Source organism: Hypanus sabinus, chromosome 7 (genome assembly GCF_030144855.1).
Source record: "Hypanus sabinus isolate sHypSab1 chromosome 7, sHypSab1.hap1, whole genome shotgun sequence".
NCBI classification, from domain to species: domain Eukaryota; kingdom Metazoa; phylum Chordata; class Chondrichthyes; order Myliobatiformes; family Dasyatidae; genus Hypanus; species Hypanus sabinus.
The window spans coordinates 77,122,687-77,138,775 of NC_082712.1; the positions used below are offsets into that span (position 1 = coordinate 77,122,687).

Consider the following 16,089-nt stretch of genomic DNA (forward strand, 5'->3'; position numbering starts at 1 on the left):
CATTGATAAAGGTAGAGCAGTAGATGTAGTGTATATGGATTTCAGCAAGGCATTTGATAATGTACCCTGTGCAAGGCTTATTGAGAAAGTAAAGGGTTATGGGATCCAAGGGGACATTGCTTTGTGGATCCAGAACTGGTTTGCCCACAGAAGGCAGAGTGGTTGTAGACAGTTAATATTCTGCATTCAGTTTGGTGACCAGTGATGTGCCTCAGGGATCTGTTCTGGGACCCCTATTCTTTGTGATTTTAATAAACGACCTGGATGAGAAAGTGGAGGAACACACAGAAAATGCTGGTGGAACACAGCAGGTCAGCCAGCATCTATAGGGAGAAGCACTGTCGACGTTTTGGGCCAAGACCCTTTGTCCTGACGAAGGGTCTTGGCTCGAAACATCAACAGTGCTTCTCCCTATAGATGCTGCCTGACCTGCTGTGTTCCACCAGCATTTTCTGTGTGTTGCTTGAATTTCCAGCATCTGCAGATTTCCTTGAGGAAGTGGAGTGATTGGTTAGCAAATTTGCTGATGACACAAAGGTTGCAGATGTTGTGGATAGTGTGGAGTGCTGTCAAAGGTTGCACTGGGACATGGACAGGATGCAAAACTGGGCTGAGAGTTGGCAGATGGAGTTCAACCCAGATGAGTGTGAAATGGTTCATTTCGGTAGGTCAACTATCATGGCAGAATATAGTATTAATGGTAAAAATCTTGGCAGTGTGTTGGATCAGAGGAATCTTGGGGTCCAAGTCCATAGGACACTCAAAGCTGCTAAGCAGGTTGACTCTGTGGTTAAAAAGGCATATGGTGCATTGGCCTTCAACAATCGTGAGATTGAGTTTAGGAGCCGACGGGTAATGCTGTAGCTATATAAGACCCTGGACAGACCCCACTTGGAGTCCTGTGCTCAATTCTGGTCGCCTCACCACAGGAAGGATGTGGAAACCATAGAAAGGGTGCAGAGGAGATTTACAAGGATGTTGCCTGGATTGGGGAACATGCCTTTTTAAAATAGGTTGAGTGAACTTGGCCTTTTCTCCTTGGAGTGACGGAGGATGAGATGTGACTTGAAAGAAGTGTATAAGGTGATGAGAGGCATTGATCATGTGGATAGTCAGAGGCTTTTTCCTGGGGCTGAAATGGCTACCACAAGAGGGCCCAATTTTAAGGTGCCTGGAAGTAGGTTCAGAGGAGATGTCAGGGGTAAGTTTTTTTATGCAGAGTGGTGAGTGCAGGTAATGGGCAGCCAGCGACGGTGGTGGATACGATAAGAGTTTTTTTGAGAGACTCCTGGACAGGTACATGGAGATTAGAAAAAATAGAGGGCTATGGGTAACTCCTGGTAATATCTAAGGTAGGGACATGTTCGGCATAGCTTTGTGGGCCGAAGGGCCTGTATTGTGCTGTAGGTTTTCTATGTTTCTAAACACTACTTAAAATATAAGCAGATAATTAATAGTTAAACTGTAAAGAAAATGAGAATTAAAATTAAACAGTCAGATCCAACAGACTCTCAACACCTGTACACTCGATTCACACTAAAAGTACACTGTGATGCTCAGAGATTTCTGGGTAAGAACAATGCCAGTGAAAGTGTTCACAAGCATTGCCTCCCTTCTGCCAATTGGCAACAATACTGTCAACATTTTAATGAGAATTCAGCAAGTGCCCTCAAGTAATAAACTCATTATCAACAGGCAGTGTTTCAACAGACAAAGTCAACCTTTTTATTCAATCAACTGCCAAATGTTGCTATTTGTCATTTGTTGCTACCCGCCCTCCATTTCCCTGCTCCTGATATGCTCTTACCCCTACCACTGCCCACAGCCCCAACATCTACCCTGTGCTGACCATCTCTGGTTTCTGACCTGCTCCATTAAATATCCAACTTGTTGTCCAAATTCAGCTTTCAGACTTTGTAGGACAGTGATGTATTTTAACAACCCGGCTTGTGACACGCAACCCTTCAGAAGCTGTGAAAATGACCCATAACTTTGACATGAACAGGGAATAAGGAGGTTAACTTCCAATGTCATTTACCCTTGGCTTAGAGATTTGAGGGACAAAACCTAGGTCAGACATAACTACACTCAGCAGGAAATGTAAATCTCTTCACCCACTGATCACCACAGGGAGAGGGCTGAGTTGACTCCCTACTGTGCACTGGATGTGTTGAAAATTCATTAGGTACCTGAGACAGTGTTTAAAATAGAACTGATTTATTTCTCACTGATCCAGAATACTAAACTCCAGTCCCATAAAAGGTGAGTGTCACTAGAAGAAACTACTCTCCTGCCCAGTGACCAGGGTGCAGCACTGGGTATGATGAGCAGCAGCAATAATTGCAGAGGTCAATAATAAATCACTTTTGAACTTGCCTCTGGAGTCTCCAACTGTGATGATTAAATATCCATCACGTAGCTTACGTAAATATTTTCCCCAGTGTGAACTCAGTAAAGCGCCACAATTGTGGATGAGCAAGTGAATCCCTTCCCACGTTCAGAAACTATCTCAGTGTAAATTCACTGTTGTGTCTTCAAGTGGACTGAGAGAGTGTATCCCTTCCTGCATTCAGAGCTGTTGAACTGCATCTCCTCATTGTGAACTCGCTTATGTTCCTTCAGATGAGATGACTTGAATTAATCCCTTCCCACTGTCTGAGGAGGTGATCGGCCTCTCCCCAGTGTGAACTGATTGGTGTGCCTATAACTTGAATCACTGATGAATCCCCATATAGAACAGGTGAATGGCCTCCTCTCAGTGTGTACACACTGGTGTGTCTGCAGGTGGGATAACTGAGTGAATCCCTTCTCAAATTCAGAGCAAGTGAATGGCTTCTCCCCAGTGTGAACTGACTGGTTTGCCTGTAGGATGCAGAACTGAGTGAATCCCTTCCCACACAGAACAAGTGAATGGCTTCTCCCCAATTTGAACTGACTGGTATGCCTCTCGGTTGCATTAACTGAGTGAACCCCTTTTCACACAGAACAGGTGAACGGCCTCTCCCCAGTGTGAACTCGCTGATGTTCCTTCAGTTGAGATGAGCAAATGTATTGTTTCCCACAGTCTGAGCAGGTGAATGGCCTCTCCCCACTGTGAACTCTCTGGTGTCTCTGTAGCGTGAATGAATGCGCGAATGTCTTCCCACAGTGTGAGCAGGAAAATGGTTTCTCCCCAGTGTGAACTCGCTGATGTCTCTGTAGTGTGGATGAGTGTGCGAATGCCTTTCCACAGTCTGAGCAGGTGAACGGCCTCTCCCCAGTGTGAACTAACTGATGTATCAGTAGGTGAGATGACCGAGTGAATCCCTTTCCACATTCAGAGCAGGGGAATGGCCTCTCCCCAGTGTGAACCAACTGGTGTTTCTGCAGATTCGACGAATGAGTGAAGGTCTTCCCACAGTCTGAGCAGGTGAATGACTTCTCCCCAGTGTGAACTCGCTGATGTACTTTCAAGTCTGATGATCGAGTGAATTCCTTCCCACAATCTGAGCAGCTGAACGGTTTCTCTCCAGTGTGAACTCGCTGATGTTCATTCAGGTGACATGACTGAGTGAATGCCTTCCCACATTCAGAACAAATGAACGGCCTCTCCCCAGTGTGAACTCGGTAATGTGACACAAGTGTAGATGACTGAGTGAATCCCTTCCCACATTCATAGCAGGTGAATGGTTTCTCTCCAGTGTGAACTCGCTGGTGTCTCTGTAGTGTGTACGAGTCTGTGAATGCCTTCCCACAGTCTGAGCAGATGAATGGTTTCTCCCCAGTGTGAAGTCGCTGATGAACTTTCAGTTCTGATGATCGAGTGAATTCCTTCCCACAATCTGAGCAGGTGAATGGTTTCTCTCCAGTGTGAACTCGTTGATGTTCCTTCAGTTGCCATGACTGAGAGAATCCAATCCCACATTCAGAGCAGGTGAACGGCCTCTCCCCAGTGTGAACTCGGTAATGTGACACAAGGGTAGATGACTGAGTGAATCCCTTCCCACATTCAGAGCAGGTGAATGGTTTCTCCCCAGTGTGAACTCGCCGGTGTGTCTGTAGGTGGGATTTCTGAGTGAATGCCTTCCCACAGTCTGAGCAGGTGAATGGCCTCTCTCCAGTGTGAAGTCGCTGGTGCCTCTGTAGCATGGATGAGTCAGTGAATGCCTTCCCACAGTCAGAGCAGCTGAATGATTTCTCCCCAGTGTGCACTTGCTGGTGTCTCTGTAGTGTGGATGAGTGTGTGAACGCCTTCCCACAGTCTAAGCATTTGAACGGCCTCTCCCCAGTGTGAACTCGCTGATGTACTTTCAACTCTGATGGCCGAGTGAATGCCCTCCCACAATCTGAACAGGTGAAAAGTTTCTCTCCAGTGTGAACTCGCTGATGTTCCTTCAGCTGCCATGACTGAGAGAAACTTATCCCACATTCAGAGCAGGTGAACGGTCTCTCCCCAGTGTGAATTCGGTAATGTGACACAAGGTTGGATTTCTGAGTGAATCCCTTCCCACATTTGGAGCAGGTGAATGGTTTCTCTCCAGTGTGAACTCGCTGGTGTCTTTGTAGCGTGGATGAGTGTGTGAATACCTTTCCACAGTCTGAGCAGGTCAGCGGCATCCTCCTAGTGTAAACTGACTGGTGTGCCAGTAGTAAAGACGATGAAATGAATCCCGTTCCACACACAGAAAAAGACAAATGTCCTCTCTCACCTATGAACCCACTGGTGTACCAACAGCTGAAATGACTGAGTGTATCCCTTCCCACAGTCTGAGCAGGTGAATGGCCTTTCGTCAGTGTGGACTGCTTGCTGGGTCAATAGTGAGATGACTGAGTGAAAGATTTCCCACATTCAGAGTAGATGTAAAGCTTCTAATGAGTATGAACTCACTCATGTGTCAGCTATTCAAAGGACCGAGTGAAGCTCTTCCGACCATACAGAACAGTTGAGCGATCTCTCTCCCTGGTGAACTCAGTGGTGTGTCCAAGATGGGATGAGTGATTGAATCTCTTCCCATGGTCTGAGCAGGTCAGTGTTCTCTCACTGGTAAATTTTCTGATATATCTTCAGCATCATTTGCAAAGTGAATTGCTTCCCATGGTCAAAACACGTGGAGCATTTCATTACGGTGTGAATTGCTAATGTATCTTCAGGCTGGATGACTGAGATCCCCTCCCACACACAGAGCAGGTGAGTGGTATTTTTCCCACTGTGAACTCACTGATGTGACTGCAGGTAAGCTGTGAGTAAATCCCTTCATACAGTGAGAGAAGGAGAATGATATCTCACTGTGATCAATTTTCTAGCAATTCAGAAAGTCAGATATCAGGCGTTTTGAATCCCTTGCATAATCAATGCAGTTGAAAACTGACCTCCAGTGAATAAATGCTGGAGCACCCCTGTTCCAGTGGGTTACACTGAGTTACAACAGAAAAGGTCACTTCAGACACAAAGTACGTTTCCAGCTGGGTTGAGACACATATTCATCTTGGTGTTGCCAAGAAGATATCTGGTCACTCGTTAAATATCTGGACAGAAACAGCAAAACAGATGTGGTGTTGTGTTTGAGGTTCCCATACTCAAATTTTCTGCCATTTCTAACCTGTAAAAATATTTGCAAAAGACATCAATGGGTGAAGGAGAATATTTCAGGTGAGATTTTAGTCTGTGGTGAGCTCTGACATCACATTGTTACCAAGTTCAACTCAAGTTGAAGAAATTCCCCATCTTCTAACTGGCCACAGATCATGCACCCTGACTCACCATCTGATTGTATCCCTGCCCATACCAGAATGGGCATTTCTGCCCTTCATCAATCTGTGACTTGTCTCAGTTTGTCTCTCTCCATTAGTATTATCTCAAATTCTGGTCATGTCCCACAGTGCTACAAAGAGTACTTGATAATACATTTCTGATCCTAGCGATTTTCTAATTAGTCTGATCCCCTCCCCCCAGTTGATTGGCAGTGGTGAATATCACAATGGCAATGACAATGAATATGGTGTGGAGGGAGGTAGTCTTTCTCACCGGAGTGTGACAATTTTTTGATGTGGAACCTACAGGTCAGTTGTTACTTAAGTCAAAGGTATAATATCATTTATGTACCCAGAGAGAATGGTAGAAAACAAGTTCTCGTGTAGAGAAAGGTACAGAACAGTCAGAGATATAAGTAAAAGTGATTTTCTCAAGAACCAGATCATTCAGGAGGCTGAGGGAGTGACAGAGAGAACATATAAAGAGGTAGTTACCCCCAAGGTGCAGGACACCGGAAACTGGGTGACAGGAAGGGAAAAGGGGATAAACAGCCCTCGACACAGATATACCACTTTGGAGGGGATGACCTAGCAGAGAAATCTCAGAGCAGTCAGGTCCTTGTGACTCAGAAGGGAAGTGAGATAAGAGGCGAGCTGCGGTGATAGGAGTTTCGTTAGTTAGGGGTACAGGAAAGAGGTTCTGTGGACAAGAATGTGATTCTTGGATGGCAAGTTGCCTCCCAGGTGCCACAGTGCAGGACACCTTGACATTGAATCCTCAGCTTTCTTTAGTGAAATGCTGAATACCCTGAGGTCATGGTCCAAGCAGGTACCAATGACATAGGTAGGAAGAGTGATGAGGTTCTGCAAAGTGAATTCAGAGAGTTAATGCAAGTTAAAGGTCAAGACTCTAGGATTGCCAACTCAGGATTGCTGGCCATGCCAAAAGCTAGTGAGGCTAGAAGTAGGAAAATTATACAGTTTAATACGTGGCTGAGGAATTGCTGTAGGAGGGAGGGCATAAGATTTTTGGATCACAGGGCTCTCTTTCGGGGATGGTAGGACCTGTACAGAAGAGACAATTTGCACTTGAACTGGAGGGAAACTAATCTCCTCATGGGAAGGTTTGCTAATGCTGCACAGTGGAGTTTAAACTAGCATTGCAGGGGTATGGGAACCAGAGTGACAGAACAGTTAGTGGAGAGGTTGTGGAGACAGATGTTGTTACCACCTCAGGCAAAGTCAGGAATGAGAAAGTTGAGCATGGTGTGATTAATATCCTGACCGGTGTAAGAAGTATCACGGGAAAAGTAGATGAGCTCAGGCATGGTTCAACACCTAGAATTATGATGTTGTAGTCACTAGTGAGACTTGATTGCGGGAGGGGCAGGACTGGCAGCTCAATATCCCAGAGTTCTGTTGTTTTGGACATGAGCGGGAGGGATGGACTTACGTGTCAGGGAAACTGTCATGGCAGTGTTCAGTCAGGACAGCCTGGAACTCTCAACCACATCTCAACCATTATGGGTAGAATTGTGAAATAAGAAAGTATGACCATAGGGCTATATTACAGACCATCCATCAGTCCGAGGAACAAATTGCAGAGAAATTGCAGACTGTTACAAGGAATATAAGATTGTTATCATTGGTGATGTCAACTTTCCACATACTTACTCCGAATTCTATAATGTAAATGGAGTATATGGGATAGTGTTTGTTAGATGCGTCCAGGTAAGTTTTATTAATCACTACATAGAGACCCCCATGAGAGTGTGTGGCACTGGATATGTTAAAAGCAAAATGATGGCAAGGAACAAAATTGATCCCCTGGAAGATCAGAATAGTAATCCATGTGTGGAGCCAAAAGAGATGGGGTGATTTTTTTTGTTTTGCATTTGTATTTACTCAGTAGATGGCCACAGTGTCTATATCAATGTTTGAGAGAAGTTTGGATAAGTACATGGATAGTAAGGGTATGCAGAGTTTCAGTCCCGGTTCAGTTCAATGGGAGTAAGCAGTTTGCGGACTAGAATGGCCGAAGAGCCTGATGGTGTGCTCTACTTTCTCTGACTCTGAAGGAAGGAATGTTTTTTTTCTTTTTTTCTCAGACGTCACTGATATTTAATTCACTAGAAGGTAGTTTATTCATCTGAAATTTACTCGGAGCTAAAATATAGTTCCTAACCCTTGGATTTAGATAGTTCGAGCTCGACAGTGACTGGGAGAACCATCCGCTCCCATTTGCTCCGTCTGCACTTCCAAACGGACACGGACTAGCGGGATATGTACTGGATATGGTCACCCATGGCTGCCTCTTTACCCAGAAACCCTCACGAATGAGATCTCGGTCCAGCATTCACAGTCCTAGCAATGCGCATGCGCCATAGACAGCGCCATCACTTTGGTTCATCAACCGAAAGCTGCCGGAGTCCTGCATACGGATCGTGCGGCTGAGCGAGGAAAAGGATCGGGACTGTCCCGGGGTGAAGCGCCACAGTGCGTCTGAAATTCACAGAAATTGTCCCTCAGTCGCGGTGTGGACGCCGATGCCGCCGAAATCGCCGCCCGGAACCCAGTTCGTACCTGCTCTCGGTCCTCCTGAGGGTCTTGTTCAATCAGCGCATGTGCGATTTCGAGAAAGATCTGCGACCCTCACGCCTGCGCATTTGAAGCGCTGAGGAGTCTGGGTAACTGAGGTGACTGTGTACATGTCTGCAACCTCTGGTTACCCTATGCCATAAGGTTCAAAAACCAGTTAGGAACACTCTGAGGGGACTTTAACTCAATATCAACAGGCATTCAGTGTGTCAGATGTCAAAGTTGAACCCACTTACAAATTCAAACAGAAAACACGAGATTCTGCAGATGCTGAAAATTAGAGCCACACAGAAAGTTCTGGAGGAACTCAGCAGGACAGGCAGAATCTAAGCAGCATTTTGCAGAAATAAATATTTTTCCAATCAATCAGTTTCCAAATGTTGCTAATCTTTCATTGATAGCTACATACTCCTGGTCTGATTCCTTCTTTCTCCTCCCGATAAAGTCATTTCCCTTGTCTTTCTGGCGCCCCAAAGCCTTGGCTTTTGCTTGGCTTTCCCTTTGGTTTCTGAGCCTCACCCATTCAAGATTTACCCACCATTCTGCTGTCAGACAATAGTAGACTTTTGAGTGTGTATTGCAACAACTGAGCTGCATAAGACACATCCCTTCAAAATCAGTGAAAATGACCCAAAATGTTGAAAAGAGCACAGAAGTTTAACCGTCTATGATATCCTTTGTTGGCCCAGAGCCCTGAAGAATGAGGAATATCAGGGACAAAACCACAGTGAGCCCATCATCTACCTCAGTCTGCAGAAAATCATGCAGGAAATTTCAGGGAAACCTCCTCACCCACAGTGGTGACCAGTTGCAAGCTGTCATGAGATGAACGACAGAGGTAGATTTAAAGGTACTGATATGGAACAGAAAGAGGCAGGGACCTGCTGGACTGAGTGGCCTCTCTACTGTACAATGGGCATGTGACAGACCCATGACCTGCGACACAGGATTTGAAATAGAACTGATGTATTTATCACAGCTCCATAGTATTGAACTGTCTAATTTTGAATTAAAATTTATTATTGGAGTACATATGTGTTAGGGCTCTCGATGATGATTAGGGAAAGTGAGCAGGAGATAGATAGGAGCTACAAGGAGTTAGTTACCCCAAGGTTGCAGGAGTTAAATAAATGGGTGACTGTCAGGGAAATAATGGGAAGAGCTCAGACAGTAGCACCCCCGTGGCCATCCCTTTCAGTAATCATTATATTGTTTTGGATGCTGTTGTGGGGAGTGACCTGACAGAGGATGACCTCGGTGATCTGGTCTCTGGCACGGAGCCTGGTTCTGTGGTGCAGAAGGGAGAGAAGAAGATTAGGGATGCAGTAGTCATAGGATTCGATTATGAAGGGAACAGATAGGAGGCTCTGTCAGCCTGATAGAGATACCCACATGCTGTGTTGCCTCCAAGGTGCCAGGGTATGGGATGTATCGGATCAGGTGCAGAGTATTCTGAAGTGAGAGGGTGAACAGCCAGAAGTCTTGAAGAGAGAATTCAGGGAGTTCAATAGGAAGCTGAAAAGCAGGACCTCCAAGTAGTAATCTCGGGATTGCTGCCTGTGCCATGTGCTAACAAGCACAAGAATAGCATGATCAGGCATATTAATGCATGGCTGAGAGACTGGTTTAGGGGGCAGTCCTTCAGGTTCCTGGATCATAGGGGCATCTTCTGGGGGAGGTACAAGCTGTACAAAAAGGACAGGTTACACCTGAACCCAAAAAGGTCCAATGTCCTAGTAGGTAAGTTTAATAGAACTATTAGGGAGGGTTTAAACTAATTTGGCAGTGGGATGGGAACCAGAGTGATAGGGCTGAGGAAGGGGAAAATAGAAATAAATAAAAGATAGCATGCAACAGAGATGCAAAGGACAGGCAGGAGAGCAGGCATAATTACAGCCAGCGGGATGAGCTACAGGGCATAGAGGTGTGGGGCAGTTAAAACAGAAAGCAGAAAATACTGGATTGAAAGTGTTATATTTGAATGCATGCAGCATAAGAAATAAAACGGATGATCTTGAAATTCAGCTACAGATTGGCAAGTATGACATGCGGCCATTGTGAAACTTGGCTAAAGGATGGCTGCCATTGGGAGTTGAATGTCCAGTGTATCTGAAAGATAGGTTAGTAGGCAGAGAGGGTCTTGTGGCCCTATGTATAAGAAATAAATAACTGGAAAGAGATGACATAGGATTGGAAGATGTCAACGGGTTGAGTTAAGAAATGACAAGGGTAGAAGGACCCTAATGGCAGTTGTATACAGGCTTCCAAATAGCAGCCAGGATGTGGATTACAAATTACAGCAGGAGATAGAAAACACATGTCAGAAAGGCAATATCATGATGATTGTTGGGGATTTTAACATGAAAGTGGATTGGGAAAACCAGGCCAGTACTGGACCTCAAGAGAGAGCATTTGTAGAATGTCTAAGGGATGGCTCTTTAGAACAGCTTGTTGTTCTTAAACTAGGGGATTGGCTGTGCTGGATTAGGTGTTGTACATTGATCCGGAGGTAATAAGGCAGCCTATGGTTAACAACCCTTAGGGAACAGTGACCACAAAATGATTGAGTTAACTTTGAAATTTGAGGAGAAACTAAATTCCAATGTGTTGGTATTTCAGTGGAATAAAGGAAATTACAATGGCATGAGAGGGGCCAAGGTTGACTGGAAAAGGACACTAGCAGGAAGGACAGCAGAGCAGCAATGACTGGAATTTCAGTGAGAAATGAGGGAAGTGCAAGACAGATATATTCCAAATAAGAAGAAATTTTCAAATGGAAGAAGGACACTACCGTGGCTGACAAGTGAAGTCAGAGCCAAAATAAAAGCAAAAGAGAGGGCATACAATGAAGCCAAAGCTAGTGGTAAGATACAGGATTGGGAAGCTTTTGGAAACTAAGAAGGTCATTAGGAAGGAAAAGATGAATTATGAAAAGAAGCTGTTGACTAATATCAAATAAGTAAAAGCTTTTATAAGTATATAAAGGGTAAAAGAGAGTTGAGGGTAGATATAGGACCAACAGAAAATGACGCTGGAGATATTGTAATGAGAGACGCAGAGATAGCAGAGGAACTGAATGCATATTTTGCATCAGTCTTTACAGTGGAAGACAACCGCAGTAAACTGGACATTCAAGAGAGTCAGGGAAGTGAAGTATGTGCAGTGAAAATTATGACTGAGAGGGTGCCCAGGAAGCTTAATGGTCTGAAGGTGGCTAAACCTCCTGGACCTGATGGAATGCACCCTCGGGTTCTGAAGGAAGTAGCTGGAGAGATTGTGGAGGCATTAACGATGACCTTTCAAGAATCGATAGATTCTGGCATTGTACTGGATGACTGGAAAATTCCAATATTTAAATTCCGCTATTTAAAAAGGGTGGGAGGCAGCAGAAAGGAAACTATAGATCTGTTAGCCTGACATCACTGGTTGGGAGGTTGTTGGAATCAATTGTTAGGGATAAGATTACGGAATACCTGGAGGCACATGACAAGATGGGCCAAAGCCAGCAGGGTTTCTTGAAAGGAAAATCATGTCAAAAAACTGACTGCAAATTTTTGGGGAAATTACAAGCAGGGTAGACCAAGGAGATGCAGTAGAAGTGGTGTACTTGTATTTTCCAAAGGCCTTTGACAAGGTACCACACATGAGACTGCTGAGCAAGCTAAGAGCCCATGGAATTACAGGGGTGTCACTGGCATGGGTGGAGCAGTGGCTAATGTGCAGGAAGCAGAGATTTGGAATAAAGGGATCCTATTTTGGCTGGCTGCCAGTTACCAGTGGAATTCCACAGGGGTCAGTGTTGTGACTGCTACTTTTTACGATGTATGTCAATGATTTGGACTAAGAAATCAATGGATGTGTGCCTATATTTGCTGATGATACAAAGATAGGTGGAGGAGCGGGTAGTGTTGAGGAAACAGAAAGCCTGCAGAGAGACTTAGATAGTTTAGGGGAATGGGCAAAGAAGAGGCAAATGAAATACAATGTTGGAAAGTGTATGGTCATGCACTTTGGTAGAAGAAATAAACAGGTAGGCTATTATTTAGATGGGGAGAGAATTCAAAATGTAGAGATGCAAAGTGATTTGGGAGTCCTTGTGCAGGGTACCTTAAAGGTTAACTTCCGGGTTGAGTCGGTGGTGAAGAAGGCGAATATAATGTTGGCATTTATTTCTAGAGGTATAGAATATAGGACCAAGGATCTGATGTTGAGGCTCTATAAGGCACTCATGAAATGACACTTGGAGTATTGTGTGCAGTTTTGGGCTCCTGATTTTAGAAAGGATATACCAACACTGGAGGGGGTTCAAAGAAGATTCATGAGAATGATTCCAGGAATGAAAGAGGATTGGGAAACTTTTACAAATCAACAGAAGGCAACTAAAAAGTCATTAAGAAGATAAAAATGGTATACAAAAGTAAGCTATTTAATAATATTAAAGAGGATATCAAAAGTTTCTTCAGATCCATAAAGTGTAAAAGAGAAGTGAGAGTGGCTGTTGGACCTCTGGAAAACAATGCTGGAGAGGTTGCAATTGGGTCAAGCAAATTGTGAACAAACTGGATAAATATTTTGCGTCAGACTTCACGGTGGAAGACATTAACAGTATGGTGGATGTTCCAGGTATCAGGAGTCATGAAGTGTGTGAAGTTACCATTACTACAGAGAAGGTTCTTGGGAAACTGGAAGGTCTGAAGGTAGATGAGTCAGCTGGATGAGTCAGAAGGGAGAGAGGCAGAAGAAAGGAAACTATAGGCCTGGTAGTCTTACCTCAGTTGATGGGAAAATATTGGATTCAATGATTAAGGATGAGGCACATGATAAAATAGGCTGTGGTCAGCATGGTTTCCTAAAGGGAAAATTTTGCTGACAAATCTGTTGAAATTCTTTGAAGAAATAATAAGCAGGATAGACAAAGGAGAATTGGTTGATGTTGCGTCCTTGGATTTTCAAAGGCCTTTGACAAGGTACCACACATGACTCTGCTTAACAAGCTATGAGCCCATGTTATTACAAGAAAAATTCTAGCATGGTTAAAGTAACTGATTGGCAGGAGGCAAAGGAGGCTCTCTTTTCTGGTTGGTTGCCAGTAACTAGTGGTGTTCCACAGGGGTCTGTGTTAGGACTGATGCTTTTTACGTTATATGTTGATAATTTGAATGATAGAATTGATGGCATTATTGCAAAATTTGCAGACAATATGAAGCTAGGTGGAGAGGTAGGTAGTTTTTGAGGAAGTAGAGAGGCTACAGAAGGACTTAGAATAGGAGAATGGGCAAAGACATGGCAGATGGAATACAGTGTTGGGAAGTGTATGGTTATGCACTTTGGTAGAAGAAATGAGAAGATTTTCTAAATGGAGAGAAAATACAAAAAACTGAAGTGCAGAGGGATTTGGGAGTCCTTGTGCATGATTCTCTAAAGGTTAATGTGCAGGTTGAGTCTTTGTGAGGAAGGCAAATACGATGTACGCATTCATTTCAGGAGGACTAGAACATAAAAGTAAGGATAAAATGTTGAGACTTTATAAAGCACAGGTGAGGGCTCACGGAATATTGTGAGCAGTTTTGGGCCCCTTATCTTAGAAAGGAGGTGCTGAATCTGGACAGGATTCAAAGGAGGTTCACGAATATGATTCCAGGATTGAATGGCTTGTTATATGAAGAGCCTTTGATGGTGCTGGGCCTGTATTTACTAGAATTCAGAAGAATGAGGGGTCACCTCATTGAAACCGATTGAATGGTGAAAGGCCTTGATGGAGTGCATGTGGAGAGGATGTTTCCTATGGTGGGAGTGTCTATGACCAGAAGACACAGTCTCAGAACAGAGGGGTGTCCTTTAAGAACAGAGATGAGGAAGAATTTTGTTAGCCAGAGAGTGGAATTCTTTGCCACAGGCAGCTGTGGAGGCCAAGTCTTCATGTATATTTAAGTAATTCTAAAGTGTTACAAGATGCTCCCAACCACACTGGCGTCCGGGCTTTGGATGCTCTAACTCTCCAGAGCAGGGGTAGCTGGCGTGGCCACTTTAATGGTTCAAGACCATTCTGCTAATTGTCAAACATGCTTCTGGAGTTTAGGTACTTAAGGAGCAATTGAACTGAGGTCCAGTGCTGAATCATAAACCAAACTAGTGATATCATCTAGTGTTTTGTTTGTGTTCAGCTCTCATTCCAGCTTGATACTGTGTCTCAATTCCAATCTCAGATACTCCAGCATTTGGGTCCAAACCACCCTCGTCAAGGTCCCTCGTCGTAGTATGATGAAGCCAACATGGATCCAATGGAGCTTCAGAGTCTCTCAGCTGCCCTGACGAGCCACAAAGAGATTTCTAGACAGAGCCTGGAGCTACACAACCTCCAAGTCAACTTTCTCAAGGAGGATGTCAACATCACTCAGGTAAGGCTGTCGCTGCCTCTTTGGAACCAATGGATCTTCTGACCCTGGAAAGATTCAACGGAGACCTGGGTTCTTGCCGTGTCTTCATCATTCAATGCTCATCGGTGTTCAAAATCCAACATTTGGGTTCCTTTTGGAGCACTGAAAAGTGACCTTTATGATCTTTCTCCTGACTAGGAGAGCCCTCGCCAGGACCACCGCATTTAGGAAATGAAGACTGGAGATTTGCATGGATTTGGAGGAATTCGTGGCCACCATGAGAAAGGTCTTTTACCATCTCTTTGGTGCAAACAGAGCCTCAGGCATTCTGATGAAGCTGCATCAGGAAAGTTGGTCAGCAGCCATTAGATTCCAAACTTAGACACAAGAGAGTGGTTGGAATGGGAAAGCCTAGGCCACTCTACTACCATGAACTCCAGGATGAACTAAAGGATGTCTTCACCTTGGGAGAACCAACAGGGATCTTAGAAGTCATCATCGACCAGCTCATCCATCTTGACCGTGGTCTGGCAGAGTATAAGGGGGGCTACATTATGAGGCCAAAGAGGGCTAGTCCGAGACCAGCCTCAAAACATTGCAGTTCTACCCACCTCTCACCCTGACCTTGGACCAGAACCAGCCTGTCTCCTGCTCGAGACTCTGTCGAGCCCATGCAGATGGGTTACTTGAGGCTGACCATTGATGAGAAGCCCTGGCTTTGGAATCGACGCTGCTGCTATTGCTGCAGGGAAGCAAGTCACCTACAGGCCAAACATCCAAAGCTGTAGCCGTCTGGAGAACCACTGAGACCGTCCAGTATCAGGATTATGACAGCAGCAGCTACTATGCCCAATCCCATAGATTCTGGTTTGGTGCTGAAGGCGGAGTTCACCTGGGGCAAGAACCCAAGGCAGGTGAAGGCTTTTGTGGACTCTGGGGCACTGGGTAATTTTCCACAGTTAGGAGCTTCCTGTCAGCTCAACATAGGAGAGTTGAGCCAGTTCATGCTTGCAGTTGTCTTGGACAGTCACACACTAGGTTCTGGGCAGATCCAGGTATTAGACTGTGGATTTGCAGATGAGGGTAGGGGATCATGTGGAAGACATTAGTTTCTACATCATTGACTCACCACTCATACCTCTGATCCTCAGGTACCCTTGGCTGTCCCAGAATAACTCATCCATGGACTGAAGGAGAGGAGAATCAATGCTTGGTCTAGTTATTGTAAAAGGGTATGTTTGCACCATGTTGTTCCGATCCCCAGACTCTCCTGAGATCAACAACCAGACTTCAATGTGAGGTAACCTGAAGCCTAAGGGATCCAGCTGCCAGATCCTGTCTAAATGAAAGATTTCCAAATGCAGATCTTTGTAGCCTGTTCCTG

General features: G+C 44.8%; 1 protein-coding gene across 1 annotated transcript; it reads right to left on the reverse strand.

The window, feature by feature from the left end:
• Nucleotides 1–383: 383 nt before the first annotated feature.
• On the reverse strand, nt 384–8,616 carry LOC132396882 (zinc finger protein 420-like). The gene is made up of 2 exons (XM_059974916.1): nt 8,314–8,616; nt 384–5,579 (listed from the first exon to the last, which is right to left on the reverse strand). Exon 2 carries the CDS (start codon nt 4,594–4,596, stop codon nt 2,977–2,979), a length of 1,620 nt encoding a protein of 539 aa, XP_059830899.1. The 5' UTR covers nt 4,597–5,579; nt 8,314–8,616; the 3' UTR covers nt 384–2,976.
• Between the last annotated feature and the right edge of the window lie 7,473 nt (nt 8,617–16,089).

Coding starts and splice junctions, on each gene's coding strand:
- LOC132396882 (XM_059974916.1), bottom strand. CDS start 4,596: ATGCCGCTGACCTGCTCAGACTGTGGAAAGGTATTCACACACTCATCC.